Source organism: Thunnus albacares, chromosome 2, assembly GCF_914725855.1.
Source record: "Thunnus albacares chromosome 2, fThuAlb1.1, whole genome shotgun sequence".
Classification (NCBI taxonomy): domain Eukaryota; kingdom Metazoa; phylum Chordata; class Actinopteri; order Scombriformes; family Scombridae; genus Thunnus; species Thunnus albacares.
This window is the reverse complement of record NC_058107.1, coordinates 35,636,547-35,656,700: the sequence shown is the minus strand read 5'-3', so window position 1 is coordinate 35,656,700 and position 20,154 is coordinate 35,636,547. Positions and strand designations below refer to the sequence as shown.

Below are 20,154 nucleotides of genomic sequence, written 5' to 3'. Positions count from 1 at the left end.
TTAGGACAGAACTCAGTAGAGATGAAGGAGTCCAGGTGATGTCAATCTGCTTGCTGAGCTGAACTGCTTTTTTTTTTTTGTCAGTTTCATGCAATTGACAGACTAAACAGCAGAATCTGGCCTTGCATTGCTGTGTGACATGTTAGCTCAGTGCATAGCATGTCTGTCTTACAAACATGAGGGTTTAGGTTCAATTCTACCCATTGCTGCACAGATATTTTTAGACCAGAAATGTTTTTCTAAACTGCTGTGACTCCCACAGTTGTAACTTCTCAAGCACATATCTTGCCTCAGTATGTTGCCACAAACCTCCTCTCTCTCACAATGTAAATACATTTCACATAGGACTTGTGTGTATATATATATGTATATATATACATATATATATACACATATATATATGTATGTATGTACATGTATATGTATGTATGTATGTATGTGTGTGTATATATATATATATATATATATATATATATATATATACATTAAAAAACACAAAAAGAAATGGTGAGCTGCCAATTTGAATGTACTTAATTTGCGAACTGCAGATCAGCTTCTGATTTAATTGTATTAAAACCAGCTTAATGTGCATAGTTGCAAACAGGTTCAATAAACACACAAACCTGGGTTGTGTGTTTTATTTGAGCACCAGATGACAAGTTACATTTACACTATAAAAAGATTCATAACGGGTAGTAACACAGTACTAAAGAATTGCAAATACTAAAATATAAAAGTTTTTCTGCTTAAAACAAAGTTGTGGTTTTTTTTAATGTCACGTACAGGATTACATGTGGGAAAGCAGGAAAACTGCCATATGTCAGAGGTAGTGGCTGCTCTTCTAAATGTGGCCTATAGTTTCTCCATCAATCATATTTACACCTCAGATGTGGAAAATTATCTGAAAGTTATCAGACGAATCAAAACCATAAACTCAAATCCTCACTGCACTGATCTTTTGTCTATTTTTGCTTGTTTAAGCTAATTAAGTTGAAACAGAGACTGCAACTAATTTCTCTTTTCATCACCCAATAATTTATCCATTATTTTCCAACTAGTTGATTGTTGAGTCTAAAATCAGTCAGAAAGTAACAGAAAATGCAAAGAGTGGACTACCAACTGGTAAACTGTTGCTGGGCCCTAAAAGCCCCAGTTCACTGCGTGTTAGTTGGTTTTTGGTGTTGGGCCGTGGCTACAAGTTTGGCTATCAGCAATAATTAATGATTATCAAAGATAATTGTTAATTATTAAAATCAATAAAATTATTAATAAGAATTAATAATAACGGGGCACCACCCTGGACTCAGGGAAAAAGATAGCCAATTCAGTCTCAAAGTGTACTAATCTATGAATTTGGGACTTTGATTAATAATTAATTTAATAACTATAAACAAAATCACCATATCAATAGCTAGTAAAGGTTGAAGGATTTGGAGTTCTTTACAGAGCAGAGGTTGGCAAAACTCATTCTTGTGCAACATTAAAACAGACAACAGGTATATCCAAAAGCATTTATTTAACAAAAGGGTAAAAGCAACACACAATACTAATCTAGCTAAGTGTACCTATATACAAGTGTGAATGTGTGAGTGTGTGTGTATGTGTGTGTGTGTGTGTGTGTGTGTGTGTAGGGAAGACAATAGCAAGATGGCTGCAGTCACCTGGTGACTGAGCACATGGCATGTCGACACGTTGGCTGATAAAGGGAACTACAGGGATAAAAGGCCAGACCATGTGGTGTCTTGAACCACATGTGCTGCCTGAACCAAAGTTTGCCAAACTAGGTTTTAACCTCTTAACTGTGTGGTTCTCTATTCAAGGCCAATTGGTGTATACTAAAGGTGCCAGGTTAAGATGAGGTTAGTTGCATGCAAGGCCTAGTTACTGGATGTAACAAGTGTTAAGCATGCTATCGTTAACCTAGCGGTGTGGCTATGCAGTAGCCTGACTATAAGCAACAAGGACATCACAACAACAGTTCAATGTATAACCTTAACCAAATCAATACACGTACAGTACATTGTTTGAGTTAAACATTCTTGCTTAGCCGTACTATGCTTCACTGTGTTGCTAGGCTATGCCCAGTTGTTACCAGTCCATGAAGGAAGAGATGCTTTGTGGTGTCCTGCTTTGTAGCCGGTGAATCCGTGGGTGAGTCAGGCTGAGAAGGCTTTGGCTCTGAAGCTGAAGATGCAGGCGTTGCTGGGCAGACAGCACTCCAGTCGTGCAGAGGGCCCAGGTCACTCCTTGGTGTAGAGTTAGCAGCAAGCTAACTCAATTTCACGGCTCCTGTACTTGTTAAACTGGCCAGCAGACTTGTGTGTTAGCTGCTGGCACAAGGAAACTTAGTTTCTGAGTCTTAGGCAGGCTCTCGCGTCTTCTGCCGTAAAGAAGACTGTGTGTGTCTGCTGTGAGCAGGCCACACAAGAGAGCAGAGAGCTGCTCCAGCAGCTGCTGGAGGTGTGAAAGAGAGCAAGGAGCTGCTCCTGCTGCAGCTCGTGGAGAAAAGAGAGAGATAAGAGGGGAATCTCTAGTTTTGATAACCTGGATCCATGGGTGGAGCTTCACACTTTGGGTGCGAACCCCCAGGGCTCAGGTTTCTTGGAGTCTTGAAACATGTGGTAAACTGTGGTCCACATGTAGTCCCAACATTGGTCATGTAATGCTTGAACATTTGGGAACTTATATGACTAAGTACAATTAATACAAGTAGGTCCTGTAATATTACATAAACTTGTAATTATAATAATTATAAATTGTGTTCAAAAATTGACTCTGTGATAAAGAGCTAGATATAAATTCTTAATTTGTGGAGTTTATATTGTGCTTACATGCTGCATAAGCCCCAAAAAAGTCATGTTTCATCAAATTATTTCAAACTAACTTGACACACAAATCCTGGGGCTGGTAATTTTTCAGTTTGGGAGTACTGGATGGTTTCTGTGCAAAATATAATGAAGATGCCATCACTGCTGTGTGCAGTGTACTTCTACATCTAAGGTCAGGTGATGTCTTTAATTTCCTTTTGTCTGATCAATTCAATTTAAAATGATATAAATAGTAAAAGCAACAAATTCTGACATTGTAGAAGCTGAATCAAACAATGTTTATCGATTGTAATCGTTTCGCTGTGTCCAACTCACAAACTGAATGATTTTACTTAGACAATTTAACTAAAGCTGCAACCTATTTTCTCAATTAATCAGTCGCTTGGTCTAAAGAGTGTCCGAAAATTGTGAAAAATGTTGATCATTGTTTCCCAAAGCCAAAGGTGACTTCCTTAAGTGTCTTATTTTCTCTTGACCAATAGTTCACAACCCAAAGATATTCACTTTACTGTCACAGAGGAATAAAGAAAACAGAAAATATTCACGTTTAAGAAGCTAGAATCAGTATAGTAGTAGTATAGTATAGTAGTATAAGAGTACAGTCTCTTAAAAAATGACTCAAAACAATTAATCAATTATCAAAGTAGTTGGAGATATTAATTCTCTGTTGATCGACACATTGATTAATCGTCTAAACGCTGCAGCTCGAAATTTACCTTTTTATGGAAGGTAAAAAATAAAATAAAAACACAAGCAAAACATAGTTCAGTAAACTGGAGATGAGATTTATTTTAGACTTTTGTCATTTTTATAGACTATAGTCATTCAGTACTTAACACGTGTCTACATCATGTATACATTCACATTTTGAAAGAACACACCTCAGCTCTGCTCTTCACAAAAAGCAAAGCACACTGGATTTTACTTCAAAGCCTCAACACATCTTCAGATTTCTGTTTCTGTTTGAGGATCAGATCGTTTGTGTTTTGGAAATACTGAATAAAACTTGTTATACATATATCTCTAATCTTCATTCACAAAGATTAAATGGTTCCACATGGTGGAGTAATAAAAAAATATATGAATTTTGGATGGTGGATATTCTGGCCAAACAAACACTACATTAAGCATGTAGACCTACCAGTTCCATTAAGCAAAGCTGAAGACATTCATTAGGACATATGCACAATCAGTATGGTGGGAGTATTGGGATGATAATGAAGCTGGAAGACATCTATATAATATACAAAGACATGTTGGTGCTGGGAGGATGGGGGGCTGGAAATGAAGGGAAGAAAATGTCATCACTCGTCTGAGAATAAGTCACACAGGTCTCAAGTATACATAATATAAGATAGGCAAGCACCTAACTGGGAAATGCAATCAACCAGAAACAGTCCAACATGTACTACTTTATTGTAGAAAATACAATATCACCTTCTTCAGTCACTAAGGGAGGCAAAAAAAACATGACTTTTCACTGTCAGGTCTCTTGGGGAAAACAGCAGGCAAGATATACTGTTACATTATAAGTTTTTAAAAGAAACTGATGTAGCTCAAAGAATTTAGGGAGTTTTTTTTCTGCTTGTTCCACACTTCAGTTCAGGTGGTGGCGGTAATGCGCCTCTAAACTGGTTTGCCAACCGCCAATAAACACTCAAGAAGACGGCTAAACGCTGTGATATCACGAGAACACGGAGAACGTGGAACAGAAACAAGCCCGACAGTCAGAGAGGAGACCTGCGGGGTCTCACAGACTAGGGCCATCACAAGAGCGGGATGGAAGAGAACCAGAGCCCGAAGCACCGCACCGACAACTCCGTTAAAAGGGAAGAATCAGGCTCACCCCCTGCTACCACCGATCAACAGGTCAGTGTTCATGACTTCATGATAAAACCGGCTTCATGACGAGACTAAAGACACGAGGAGGGGTCTCGAGGGTCCGTGTTTCATCCGTTGATCCTGTTGTTGGTGAGAAAGTCTGAAAAAAGGAGACTAAAACACTTCCAGGCTTTGTGTTCACGGAGTTTTTGGGGCGTAAAAACTACAAAAAAGTTTTAGTGTTTCCTGGTTCTATTTCGTGTAACGTTAGACTTCGCCCTGTTGAGGACTGATGCTATTCTGTCTGTTCTGGTCCTCGCGTGTTCTTTTAATGAAGCGATAGGAGAAGATATTGTTAGGCTCAAAATCAGCTTTATTCTTTACCAGTAGAATATGCAATATTACAGAGCTCTGGGTCTCACTATAGTCTCCCTGACAAGCAACAGAGTGTCTGTCAGTTCACGGAGTCTGACTCACCATCTCTCCCTGACCCAGTATTTTATAATACATCAATGTTTCCCCTACATTCATTCATTAGCGTCGCACCGCCGCCGCTGAAATTTCAGACGATCATTAATATCAACAGGCTACTAATGATTTTCACTCGCACACTGTGTGAGCACAAAAACCCTGCGTCATTGTGGATGTTTTTAGTCATCCTCCCTCTCTTCGTTCTTCAAAGGACATCTATGTGAAAGGTACAAGAGTAGCGTAACTCCGTCGGTCACGCCTCTGAAACTTCAACCGTCAAGAGACAAACATCCTGCTTTGCACAATTTATTTGGATCAACATCACCTGTCTCTTTTTCACAGTTGAATGGGCGCACCCCACTCTCACGCTTCCTGTTTTGTTAGCTGAAAGCAGAAGTTGAGGTTAAGCTGATCTATTACTTAATTCTGGGAACATGTGAATTGTAAGTTTCTCACGTCCAGTACTTTTCCACTTCACAGTCCACAATGTTCGAATACAGTGGAATAAGCTTTCTTTCAGACAGTATAAAAAATGAATCTAATATCTAAAACACCTCTATTAAATCTAAGCTTATAAAATCTCTTTGCTAAAAAGCAAATCAAGGACTTCATTTGTTGCAATTATGTTTTAGCAAAAGCATCAATCATAACAAGAAAATATCCTTCAGCCCTCTAAAGAGCTGTTGCTATCGGTTAGTCAGTTATGTGTGTATTATCTGTGACGTAACTGAGGTGCCATTTTGAAAGTAGATAAGTAGATAGATTCTACCTACCTACTTTGTACCATAGGTACAGTCAAGCGGCAATCTCTGGGGCTGAAAAATGAAGCCAATGCGGAAGTGCCAAAAACCTGCATTCTATCTAATGGCCATCAGGGGGCGACTCCACTGGCTGCAAAAAGAAGTCCAATTATATGGAAGTCTATGAGAAAATCACCTTACTTCTCTCTTAATTTATTACTTCAGTAAACTGTTTCCTGATGAGCTTATGGTCTCAATCGCTAGTTTCAAGTCTTGTTCAATACAGCATGATGTTTATTTTGTAAATTATGGCCCCAGTTAGAGTAAAATAGACAATAAAGTAGCACATGCTTTAAGACGTGGCTACATTGTGATCGACAAGTCCTTACCATGGCGACAGCATTGCTTACATAACGTAACCATGACGTATAGGCGTAGCGGCTGCTATTCTACAGTGTGTTTTCAGTTCACTAAAGTTTATTGTAACATTTTGGTCGCCCAAAAAACTCTCGTTCAGTGTTGGTTGTAATAAAAGACCCACCAATAAGTCGGACAATCAGTTTTTCCGGTGATTACATTTTGTTTTAACGGTTTTAGGCCTGTTTTTCACTAGCAAAAATTAGCATTAGCATTATCACTGTTAACCATAGATTGTAAATGCACCGTCCTAACCAAACTAGCAGCTAGCGCTATGGTCAGCTCCACCTTCTCGTCCAAATATGGTCACTTCTGGCTCCAAAAATCAAACATGGCGATGGCCAAATCCAAGATGGCAACGGTCAAATCGCTACACTTGAGGATTCAAAAGGGCAGTTCGCAAACCAATGGGTGACGTCATAGTGACTACGCCCATATATTATACAGTCTATGGGTACAAACCATGTAATTACAACGTCACATGACACTATTGGGCCCAGACAGAAAACCATGGATGTATAAAGAGAACTGGATGCAGGAAGAGCACCAGGCTTTGAAGCCAATTTGACATAGTGGTCAAACCGTGTAATTACAACGTCACGTGACACTATTGGGCCCAGACAGATTTCTCGTCCTACTGTCATAATTTGATCCCTTCAATCCAATCACATTTTGAGAGTCTGGAAGAGGCGCATGATTGAATTGTTTTATCCCCATTAAAGTTAGCTGGAAGGCTAAACTTGAAGTAGCTGGCTCGATTGGCGAAAGTCACTAGTGTGCTTGCTCTCGACAGATGCGGAAGCTATGTGGAAGAAGTCAAACTTTTTTGGCTTAATGCAAGCCCCCAGGAACAGCGCCAAGCGGCTGTGAAGCAAATTTGACATAGTGGCCAAACCGTTTAATTACAACGTCACATGACACTATTGGGCCCAAAAAGACTTTTTCCCATAGACTTATATTGTGAAAGAGACGTCTGTAAATCAGCGGATAAATTTTTTTGAGCATCACAACAACCCCCGCGAAATGACTCGTGTCACTATCAGAATTTGACCCGCTCGGTCTGATCACATTTCAAAAGCCTAAAAGAGCCGCACGATTGAATTGTTTTATCCCCATTCAAGATAGCCGGAGGGCTAAACCAGAAGTAGCCGGCTTGGCCGGCAAAAGTCACCAGTGTGCTTGCTCTGTGGGCCCAATGATCCCGGAAGATCTAGGTAATTTTATACGTATTGGAATGAACAGGGCCCTGCCTCCGACACTGTTTTCTCTTTATACATCCATGTACACAACACAAGATTTCCAGTTATACAAACCATTAAATCATCAAACTGGAGAAGTAGAAGTAAACTGACTATCATAGTGAGACAAACTCAGCAAGGATGCCAGGGACCATTATTTGGCTAAGTTGTCCTCTATTAACAACACTGATCCATACAACCTGACACTGCGGTCGAATGACCCAATCCGAATCAGGAAAAATTAATAGTACTCACACAAAGGTCAAGAGTGGCCTGATATCCTGAGGTAAACTGTGGTTGAGGTCAAGCTTAAAAAACTCAGGATACTACATTTCCCATAATGCAACTCTATTTATAGCTTTAGATTACTCGCTCCAACATGTCATCTCACTTATTCTCTCTGTTTTTCTGTATGTTTGTCTGTTGTCATAGAAACAAACAGGAAGGATGGGACTCAAACGTCACTGCTGTCAGCACTGTGAAAAAGCCTTCACGACATCAAGATATTTAAAGATTCACCAGAGAGTTCACACCGGAGAGGAACTTCACACCTGTGAACAATGTGGGAAAACTTTTACTAGAAACAGCACTCTAAGAATCCACCAACGCATTCATACTGGAGAGAAGCCGTACCGGTGTGAGCAATGTGGAAAAGCTTTCGCAAGAGACGGTGATCTAAAAAGCCACCGACGTATTCACACTGGAGAGAAGCCACACCGGTGTGAGCAATGTGGAAAAGCTTTCGCAAGAGACGGTGATCTAAAAATCCACCAACGCATTCACACTGGAGAGAAGCCGTACAGCTGTGAGCAATGTGGGAAAGCCTTCTTTACAGGCAGTCTTCTAAAAATCCACCAACGCATTCACACTGGAGAGAAGCCGTACTGGTGTGACCAATGTGGGCGAGCCTTCTTTACAGGCAGTATTCTAAAAATCCACCAACGCATTCACACTGGAGAGAAGCCGTACGGCTGTGACCAATGTGGGAAAGCCTTCGCTACAGGCAGTATTCTAAAAATCCACCAACGCATTCACACTGGAGAGAAGCCGTACAGCTGTGACCAATGTGGGAAAGCTTTCACTGCAGACAATTCTCTAAAAATCCACCAACGTATTCACACTGGAGAGAAGCCGTACTGGTGTGACCAATGTGGGAAATCTTTCACTGCAGACAATTCTCTAAAAGTCCACCAACGCATTCATACTGGAGAGAAGCCACACTGGTGTGACCAATGTGGGAAAACTTTCACTCAAGACAGTCATCTAAAAAGGCACCAACGCATTCACACTGGAGAGAAGCCGTACAGCTGTGACCAATGTGGGAAAACTTTCACTCATGGTGGTACCTTAAAAAGCCACCAATGCATTCACTCAGTATTGTGTTGAACATGTTTTAGAGGGAGGTTAGTGCTGTCCCCCCGTCTCCTCTCCATGCCTGAATAACAGTGTTGTTCTGTCCTGAGCTTCTCTACAAACTGAGGGCTAGACTCAAAAGTCAGTCTCTAAACACTTGGACAATCTTCCAGGTTTTGTTGTTAAAATTGGGTGGAACTAATTAGAGAGTTAAATAAATAAAAACCTGCATTGCAGAACCAATCCAAAGTCTTTAGGGCGGCCCTTCTTATTCAGGCAGTGATATGCAGTTCACTACGGAGGAGAATGAAGGGAGAGCATCATTTCCAGTAAGGTGTGTCCTTGACAAAATGTAAGGGGCATAGGTTTGTTAACTGCCGCTCTCGCCGCTTTTCAAGTAACTACCGTGCATTTAGAAATCGGTAGGTGGAGATCTCTGATTGTCTGGTATCGCGAGACTAACTGAGGGCTGCCAACTGTAACTTTAGAATCAGCATGAATGCCATTAGTGGCCTACATGACCAAATTTTAAGCTCAGCGATTGGTCGTAGTTTACTTCTACCCTCAAAGTTTTTTTTCATTTTTCACCTTGAATTTCATGTTGATCCAAGTCGTAGAAGTGCTAAAAGTGTGAGTCACATAACATTGTCAATGGGGGAAAATAGCTCCTCCTACCTCACCACTCTATACTGCTCTGTGCAAGTGTAACGGGGGACTATATTAGCCTCACAGTTTATAATGCCCCTGTTAAGTTTCCTTTATATCGCTGATGATAGTGACAGCCTACAGTCTCTGCATTGTGTTGTGATGATGGTGGTGGACTAACGGCTGACAGTTAGTAACATCAGTTGACTCCAACAAAGACACCCAGACAGCTCCGATGTCGATTCAGTGATGTCTGTTTATTGCTTACAAGCACTTCGGGACCTGGGGGATACAAGCCCGGTCTCAGTAAAACAATTTAACATAAATAAAATCATAATTAAAGGAAACTTACAATACTAATAAATTATTTCTGTGACAAAGCTTAATAACCATTAAATATCAAATTACAGGGCCAACGGTCTAACCTTGACCAGGATCAAAAACTCACTATATTTCAGATTACACAAACACACTATTGATACAGATGAATCAGTTCACATAGATAATCACTCTGAATGTCAATATAGTTATAATTAGTAATAAAGTCTATCTCAGGTCAGCTATACATTATTATTTACAGGTTTCCATTTAATAGTCACACACTCACCTGGGGGATACAAGCCCGGTCTGACTTGTTCCCCTGGTGATGGGCTTTAGAGCTGCATCGTTACCTTGGATACTATGAAGCCAAGTATTAAATATTAAATATAAGATAACAGCATAAAATAATGAAAATAACACAAATATGTACATCTTACAAATATTAAATAAAGGTAAAATTACTGACAAAATTATATTCTATATTAAAATATTTTGCTGTTAGACATAGTGACCATTTAAAGCACAACTAATGTATTTAATGTAACATGCAAGAGGCATATGTTACATGTAGTTGATGCAGGATCAGTCTGGTGTTTAGTCTCTCTCAGGGTAAAATAAAATATGTTAATGTGTAGATTTTTATATCAAACATGTTAAAAAATAAAAATATGAGTAAGAAAACAAAGCAGGAATAACCAATAACATTAACAGCAAACATATACATCAAACTCTCAATAAACAACATAAATAAATATTTCATGTCCTGCCCCTTTTTTATATATATTTTATCAATAATCTTAATGTCAGATATAAATGTTCCAACTTTCTGCCCCAGTGTTCAGCATACACAACTCAACTCATACACAAATCAAACAAAAACAAAACATTCAAAACAAGAACAAACAGTATAAACAAACAAAACATAAATCAGTGTTGGGCACTGGTTACAGGTTTGGCTATCAGCAATAATTAATGATCATCAAAGATAAACATAAAGTTGTTCCATAAATTAACTTGTTTGACTGTGATACAATGATATTTTGCATTAGTCCTGATTGTTTCTTGAATGTACAAATTTCTCTCAAATCCTGTTGACTTTCTCTCATTTGAAACAACTTTTGGATACTATTTGGTAATAATTGATTTTTTTTTTTGCTTTTTACATGATTTGAACTGTTTTGAAGTCGACCAGATCATTAAATTTTAGTGCTTTTTAATCAGATAAAGAGTGGGTTTGTTGGTTCTCCATAGGTGGTTTTGTTTACAATTCTTATGTTTGTTTTTTGAAGAATGAAGATTGGATTAGTGTTTGTTTCATATGTATTTCCCCACACTTCCACACAGTAAGTTATATATGGGACTATGAAGGAGCAGTATAAGTATAACAAAGTTTGATTTAGAAGATATAATATTGCAATTGACTTATTTAACTTTGGTATTATTTATATGTGGCTCCCAGCACAATTTATTCTCTATTATTACTCCAAGAAATTTAATTTCACACTCTTTCAATTTCTACTGCGTTCATCATGAGTTTCTTGTTTCAGTTAGTTAAACGGTTCCCAAAGTTTAAAAATTTCATTTAACTTAAATTCATTGTTAGTTTATTATATTCAAACCAGCTCCTTAACATTTTCAATTCATTTGTGTTGTTGGGACTACATGTGGACCACAGTTTACCACATGTTTCAAGACTCCAAGAAACCTGAGCCCTGGGGGGTTCGCACCCAAAGTGTGAAGCTCCACCCATGGATCCAGGTTATCAAAACTAGAGATTCCCCTCTTATCTCTCTCTTTTCTCCACGAGCTGCAGCAGGAGCAGCTCCTTGCTCTCTTTCACACCTCCAGCAGCTGCTGGAGCAGCTCTCTGCTCTCTTGTGTGGCCTGCTCACAGCAGACACACACAGTCTTCTTTACGGCAGAAGACGCGAGAGCCTGCCTAAGACTCAGAAACTAAGTTTCCTTGTGCCAGCAGCTAACACACAAGTCTGCTGGCCAGTTTAACAAGTACAGGAGCCGCGAAATTGAGTTAGCTTGCTGCTAACTCTACACCAAGGAGTGACCTGGGCCCTCTGCACGACTGGAGTGCTGTCTGCCCAGCAACGCCTGCATCTTCAGCTTCAGAGCCAAAGCCTTCTCAGCCTGACTCACCCACGGATTCACCGGCTACAAAGCAGGACACCACAAAGCATCTCTTCCTTCATGGACTGGTAACAACTGGGCATAGCCTAGCAACACAGTGAAGCATAGTACGGCTAAGCAAGAATGTTTAACTCAAACAATGTACTGTACGTGTATTGATTTGGTTAAGGTTATACATTGAACTGTTGTTGTGATGTCCTTGTTGCTTATAGTCAGGCTACTGCATAGCCACACCGCTAGGTTAACGATAGCATGCTTAACACATGTTACATCCAGTAACTAGGCCTTGCATGCAACTAAACTCATCTTAACCTGGCACCTTTAGTATACACCAATTGGCCTTGAATAGAGAACCACACAGTTAAGAGGTTAAAACCTAGTTTGGCAAACTTTGGTTCAGGCAGCACATGTGGTTCAAGACACCACATGGTCTGGCCTTTTATCCCTGTAGTTCCCTTTATCAGCCAACGTGTCGACATGCCATGTGCTCAGTCACCAGGTGACTGCAGCCATCTTGCTATTGTCTTCCCTACACACACACACACACACACACTCACACATTCACACTTGTATATAGGTACACTTAGCTAGATTAGTATTGTGTGTTGCTTTTACCCTTTTGTTAAATAAATGCTTTTGGATATACCTGTTGTCTGTTTTAATGTTGCACAAGAATGAGTTTTGCCAACCTCTGCTCTGTAAAGAACTCCAAATCCTTCAACGTTTACTAGCTATTGATATGGTGATTTTGTTTATAGTTATTAAATTAATTATTAATCAAAGTCCCAAATTCATAGATTAGTACACTTTGAGACTGAATTGGCTATCTTTTTCCCTGAGTCCAGGGTGGTGCCCCGTTATTATTAATTCTTATTAATAATTTTATTGATTTTAATAATTAACAATTATCTTTGATAATCATTAATTATTGCTGATAGCCAAACTTGTAGCCACGGCCCAACAGTGTCATCTGCAAATAATACAGTTTTTAGTATTTTGGAAACCTCAAATGTATTCTTTATATACAAAATAAACAACAATGGTCCCAACACTGAGCCCTGGGGAACCCCACAAGTAACCTTCAGTAGTTGTGATTTGAAATTGTTTATTTGGATGCACTAGTAACTATTCTCAAGGTAACTGCTTAACCAGGAGTGTGCTATCCCTTTAATTCCATATCTTTGTAATTTCTTCAGTAAATACAGTATCAAATATTTTTTTTAAGATCCAAGAATACCCCTACTGTATGTTCTTTATTTTCTTTTACAGTTGTTATTTCATCCACTTTATGAGTGCAAACAAAGTTGTCCTATTAGCTCTAACCCCATATTGCTGTTAATACAGTAAATTATGTTTTGTGATAAATTCATCCAGTCTTTTATAGAATATTTTTTCTAGTATTTTAGAAAACTGTGGAAGTAAGGAAACAGGTCTATACTCTTAGCCTTATATATTGGTATGACTTAAGCTATTTTAATTTTGCCAGGAAACATACCAGCTTGTAGAGATTACAAGTTACTGATTACACATTGCTGAAAGCAATCACACATTGTTCTTCTCACTCTTTATTCTTATTATTCCGTCTTCTGTACGTTTTTTCTTATCAGATTGTTTAGTGATATCTTTTGTAGTTTTTCAGCAATTTAAGCCCAAAGTCAGGGGTTTTGCAGACTTTTTCAGGTCTCACCAGTGTGTCATGTGATCAGACACAGTGGAGAGCACAAATATTTTTAGACCAGAATTGTTTTTCTGAACAGCTCTCCCTCCCACAATTTTAACTCCTCAAGCATGTACCTTGCCTCAGTATGTTGCCACAAACCTGCTCTCGCTCAAAATGTAAATACATTTCACATAGGACTTTTTGAGATCTTAACCTTAATTGATAGAGAGTCCCTGTCTTGCTCTCATTGACTGCAATACAGTCTGCAAGATGTGTGTCTCCTCTGTCCAGTTTCTTAAACATACAGATTCTCTGATCCTTCAAACACTTTTTACACATATCATTCATTCTAATGTTAAACTAGTCTTGCTTTCACTTATGATGTACAAATCTCTGGGCTTCAAGCTCTAGAATGAGACAAATACATTTTCATCATCAAAATGGAGATTTTTTTCCTCTCATTTTTGTGAATGTCTGTTGGCTCAGTGGTTTAGAACACTGTTCTCCAGATCTACAGAAATTGCATTTTCTAGTTGTTTTTGTTGTCCTCCAGTAATTTGCTGTAATAATCCTTTTTGCTGCTTCTCATTACTATTGCCAGTTTGTTTTTATGTCTTTTATGTGTGTTCTGCTTCTTTTGTTCTTTTTTTTTTTTAATGATATATTTGAGTTTTTTTCTTGCATGTGTTTTGTATTCCTTTTGTTAGCTAGAGTTTTTCACCAAATTTTTGTTTCCCTACTTTCTTTACTCTACTTTTTTTCATAGAGAGCTGTTGCTATGGACAATAATGACTCATAAGCTTCATTTACATCTTCCACATAGACTTTATTCCAGTCTTGTTTCAGTAGGTGATCTTTGAAAGAGTTGAATGCATCTTGTATTTTGTATCTAATTAGGTTGTATGCTTTAACGTCCTTGTTGGTCCCAATACAGCTCTGAATGACTGCAAAGACTTTGTAATTCTGACATTGTAGAAGCTGAATCAAATAATGTTTATCGATTGTAATCGTTTCGCTGTGTCCAACTCACAAACTGAATGATTTTACTTAGACAATTTAACTAAAGCTGCAACCTATTTTCTCAATTAATCAGTCGCTTGGTCTAAAGAGTGTCCGAAAATTGTGAAAAATGTTGATCATTGTTTCCCAAAGCCAAAGGTGACTTCCTTAAGTGTCTTGTTTTCTCTTGACCAATAGTTCACAACCCAAAGATATTCACTTTACTGTCACAGAGGAATAAAGAAAACAGAAAATATTCACGTTTAAGAAGCTAGAATCAGTACAGTAGTAGTATAGTATAGTAGTATAAGAGTACAGTCTCTTAAAAAATGACTCAAAACAATTAATCAATAATCAAAGTAGTTGGAGATATTAATTCTCTGTTGATCGACACATTGATTAATCACCTAAACGCTGCAGCCCGAAATTTACCTTTTTATGGAGGGTAAAAATAAAATAAAAACACAAGCAAAACATAGTTCAGTAAACTGGAGATGAGATTTATTTTAGACTTTTGTCTAAAAACATTTTTATAGACTATAGTCATTCAGTACTTAACATGTGTCTACATCATGTGTACATTCACATTTTGGAAGAACACACCTCAGCTCTGCTCTTCACAAAAAGCAAAGCACACTGGATTTTACTTCAAAGCCTCAACACATCTTCAGATTTCTGTTTCTGTTTGAGGATCAGATCGTTTGTGTTTTGGAAATACCGAATAAAACTTGTTATACATATATCTCTAAGCTTCATTCACAAAGATTAAATGAGAAGTTTATCAAAACCACAAATCCTGGTTCCACATGGTGGAGTAATAAAAAAATATATGAATTTTGGATGGTGGGTATTCTGGCCAAAAAAACACTACATTAAGCATGTAGACCTACCAGTTCCATTAAGCAAAGCTAATGGTTAGCTAAGTTAAGACATTCATTAGGACATATGCTGGAAGACATCTATATAATATACAAAGACATGTTGGTGCTGGGAGGATGGGGGGCTGGAAACGAAGGGAAGAAAATGTCACCACTCGTCTGAGAATAAGTCACACAGGTCTCAAGCATACATTATATAAGATAGGCAAGCACCTAACTGGGAAATGCAATCAACCAGAAACAGTCCAACATGTACTACTTTATTGTAGAAAATACGATATCAAGAGAAATCACCTTCTTCAGTCACTAAAGGGGGCAAAAAAACATGACTTTTCACTGTCAGGTCTCTTGGAGAAAGCAGCAGGCAAGATATACTGTTACATTATTAAGTTTTTAAAAGAAACTGATGTAGCTCAAAGAATTTAGGGAGTTTTTTTCTGCTTGTTCCACATTTCAGTCCAGTTGGTGGCGGTAATGCTCCTCTAAACTGGTTTGCCAACCGCCAATAAACACTCAAGAAGAAGAAGACGGCTAAACGCTGTGATCTCACGAGAACACGGAGAACCTGGAACAGAAACAAGCCCGAGGAGAGTCAGAGAGGAGACCCGCGGGGTTTCACAGACCAGGGCCATCACAAGAGCGGGATGGAAGAGAACCAGAGCCCGAAGCACCGCACCGACAACTCCGTTAAAAGGGAAGAATCAGGCTCACCCCCTGCTACCACCGATAAACAGGTCAGTGTTCATGACTTCATGATAAAACCGGCTTCATGACGAGACTAAAGACACGAGCAAGGGTCTCGAGGGTCCGTGTTTCATCCGTTGATCCTGTTGTTGGTGAGAAAGTCTGAAAAAAGGAGACTAAAACACTCCCAGGCTTTGTGTTCACGGAGTTTTTGGGGCGTAAAAACAACAAAAAGGTTTCAGTGTTCCCTGGTTCTATTTCGTATAACGTTAGTTAGGCTACGCCCTCTAAAGAGCTGTTGCTATCGATCAGTCAGTTATGTGTATATTATCTGTGACGTAACTGAAACGCCATTTTGAAAGTAGGTAGGTAGATAGATGGGTACCATAGGTACAGTCAAGCAGCAACCTCTGGGGCTGAAAAATGAAGGCAATGCGGAAGTGCCAAAAACCTGCATTCTATCTAATGGCCATCAGGGGGCGACTCCACGGCCTGCAAAAAGAAGTCCGATTGTATGGAAGTCTATGAGAAAATCACCTTACTTCTCTCTTAATTTATTACTTCAGTAAACTGTGTCCTGATGAGCTTATGGTCTCAATCGCTAGTTTCAAGTCTTCTTCGATACAGCATTTTGTAAATTATGGCCCCATTTAGAGTAAAATAGACAATAAAGCAGCACATGCTTTAAGACGTGGCTACATTGTGATTGAGAAGTCCTGCTAGTAAACAACAGACAAGTCCTTACTTGAGAAGCGACAGCATCGCTTTTGTAACGTAACCATGGCGTATAGGCGTAGCTGCTGCTATTCTACAGTGTGTTTTCAGTTCACTAAAGTTTATTGTAACATTTTGGTCTCCCAAAAAACTCTTGTTCAGTGTTGGTTGTAATAAAAGACCCACTAATGAGTCGGACAATCAGTTTTTCCGGTGATTACATTTTGTTTTAATGGTTTTAGGCCTGTTTTTCGCCAGCGAAAATTAGCATTACCATTATCACTGTTAACCATAGATTGTAAATGCACCGTGCTAACCAAACTAACAGCTAGCGCTATGGTCAGCTCCACCTTCTCGTCCAAACATGGTCACTTCTGGCTCCAAAAATCAAACATGGCGACAGCCAAATCCAAGATGGCAACGGTCAAATCGCTACACTTGAGGATTCAAAACGGCAGTTCGCAAACCAATGGGTGACGTCACAGTGACTACGTCCATATTTTATTGAGTCTATGGGTACAGTACACGACCATGGATGTATAAAGAGAACTGGATGCAGGAAAAGCGCCAGGCTTTGAAGTCAATTTGACATAGCGGTCAAACGTGTAATTACAATGTCTCGTGGCGCTATTGGGCCCAGTAAGATTTCTTGTCTCACTGTCATAATTTGATCCGTTCAGTCCAATCACATTTTGAGAGTCCAGAAGAGGTGCATGATTGAATTGTTTTATCCCCATTAAAGTTAGCTGGAAGGCTAAACTTGAAGTAGCTGGCTCGATTGGCGAGAGTCACTAGTGTGCTTGCTCTATGGGCCCCACAGATGCGGAAGCTATGTGGAAAAAGTCAAACTTTTTTGGCTTAATGCAAGCCCCCAGGAACAGCGCTGAGCGGCTGTGAAGCAAATTTGACATAGCGGCCAAACCGTTTAATTACAACGTCACATGACACTATTGGGCCCAAAAAGACTTTTTCCCTTTCATTGTAGACTTACATTGTGAAAGAGACGTTTGTAAATCAGCAGACACATTTTTTTGAGCATCACAACAACCCCCGCGAAATGACTCGTCTCACTATCAGAATTTGACCCGTTCGGTCTGATCACATTTCGAAAGCCTAAAAGAGCCACACAATTGAATTGTTTTATCCCCATTCAAGTTAGCCAGAGGGCTAAACCGGAAGTAGCCGGCTTGGCCGGCAAAAGTCACTAGTGCGCTTGCTCTGTGGGCCCAATGATCCCGGAAGATCTAGGTAATTTTATACGCATAGGAATGAACAGGGCCCTGCCTCCAACGCTGTATCCAGTTCTCTTTATACATCCATGTACACAACACAATATTTCCAGTTATACAAACCATTAAATCATCAAACTGGAGAAGTAGAGGTAAACTGACTATCATAGCGAGACAAACTCAGCAAGGATGCCAGGGACCATTATTTGGCTAAGTTGTCCTCTATTAACAACACTGATCCGAACGCGCACACGGTTTACGCGATCTCCATTTCTGTTTAAATATGTTAACTGGAAACAGTCTTGTTATCTTCGGTTTATTGCAGGATAAATGAATAATGAAAGAGTAGTTAATCTGGAGGGAGTGTTTTTTTTATGAGGGATTTTGTTTCACTTAGGCTACATTCACACTGCAAGCTTTAGTGCTCAATTTGAATTTATCACTCAGATCTGATTTTTTTTGTTCAGCTGTTCACATTATTCTTTGATGTGGCCAATATCAGATTTCACTGTGAACCATATACTGTAAAAAATATGGACGTAGCCACCATGATGTCACCATGGATGTATTATCAGAGCTGGATACCAGATAAATAATGGCACCCATTCAGTTCTAGGAATAGGAATTGCTTGCTTGCTTTTAAATTGCAAAACCTCCATGGATCAAAAGTTCATAATAGAAAGAGTCATAATTGACATTGTTTGCAGTTCAAGGTGTGATGTCAACAGTTTTACAGACGTCTCTTTTACAATGCTGGTCTACAGGGACCCCTACGGCCCAAAAGAGCTGTGGGGGTCCCCGTTGTTGTTGGTGGAATTTTTCGCTGCAATACCACGAGTGGCCACCGGGAAAACTTGCTGCAGGCTGAGTGGTGGTGCCCTATCCAGCTCTGTCCAACCTTCATCAGGTGTAAGGGGCGCATCACAACCCTTGGTGCTGCCCGTACACCTGATGAAGGTTGGACAGACCGAAACGTTGGAATGAATATTTCAGCAGCAAGTGGGACAATGTGCAAGAGTTCTTTTCTTAGCTCAAAACAGAATCAGAACACAGTATCCTGATTCCTCACACTATTTAATTTCCCTCATCCTCTGGAGGGTGGTAGAATGGTGAATGTGCTGAGGCCTGGCTGAAGGTCTGAGCCAGATGTGGAGGATGTGCAGGAGCATGGTTGAAAGGTAGAGATTGAGCCAGATCTTTCAGGCAGGATAGAGGCTGGTTGGTTGTCTCACTGTTAAATGGCGAAGACTGAGGTTAAGCCATGTGGAATGGAGGGGACTGGGTAAAGTTGTGGAAGGAGTTGAGATGTGGGTTGTCTTGGGTTATTAAGGGGTGAAGGCTGGACAGGTGCCTGGTTGTGCGTTCGCACAAATCTGTGCTTTAGCCGTGCGTGCGAACATTTTTAACTGATCATTTTCTCCAGACGTGTGTCCCCTCCTCAGTGTGTAGTTGACCACTCTCTCCAGCCTGGTGTGATCTTGTCTCAGCTGCTTGCAATCTGTTTTTTCTTAGCTGCTCCTGCTTACTTAGTCTTGCAGAGCATGCAGTGTATGTGTGTGTAATGTCTGAGTGGCCCAAATGTAGGAGTGGTATCCAGTTTGGGTCAGTCACCATCATTTTGATGCAGGTCAACCTGCAATGACATGAAAAGGTTTTTTTATTTAAGCTAGCTATATAACATTTAACGATTCTATGAAACAGTATTAACGAGACCAGATTAACCCATTTCTACTGCTCTCCCTGAGTGTCTGTTGTTTACTAGTATTGCTAATCAAAAATAAAGCATGGATATAATGTTAACACTAGCTGCTTTAGAAGACAGAAAACCAGCACATTTCATAATGTTACTTAAACAACAAAAATCTCTTACTTACTCTTATGAAACACTGGGAGCAGACAAACATAAACTAAGATATCTTGGCAAAAGTGACATTTTTGCATCTCATCGCTGCTACCCAGGTGCTGGTTCCCGACTATGACAGCTGCTATCGGGGAAACCATGGCAATGAAGCCT

At 39.5% G+C, this 20,154-nt stretch overlaps 1 protein-coding gene across 6 annotated transcripts in view; it reads left to right on the top strand.

Moving 5' to 3' along the window:
- LOC122967784 (zinc finger protein 420-like) overlaps positions 1-20,154 on the top strand; it is a 28,118-nt gene that overhangs the window by 6,072 nt on the left and 1,892 nt on the right. For 2 of the 6 annotated variants that reach the window (XM_044332601.1, XM_044332609.1), the window contains 2 exons: positions 1,556-1,559; positions 8,439-8,854. In XM_044332601.1, coding sequence (XP_044188536.1) covers positions 1,556-1,559; positions 8,439-8,854 — 420 coding nt within the window. Of the gene's footprint in view, positions 1-1,555; positions 1,560-4,395; positions 4,698-7,947; positions 9,010-20,154 lie in introns of those variants that run through there. The other 4 variants (XM_044332616.1, XM_044332633.1, XM_044332625.1 and 1 more) reach the window with 4 other exon arrangements.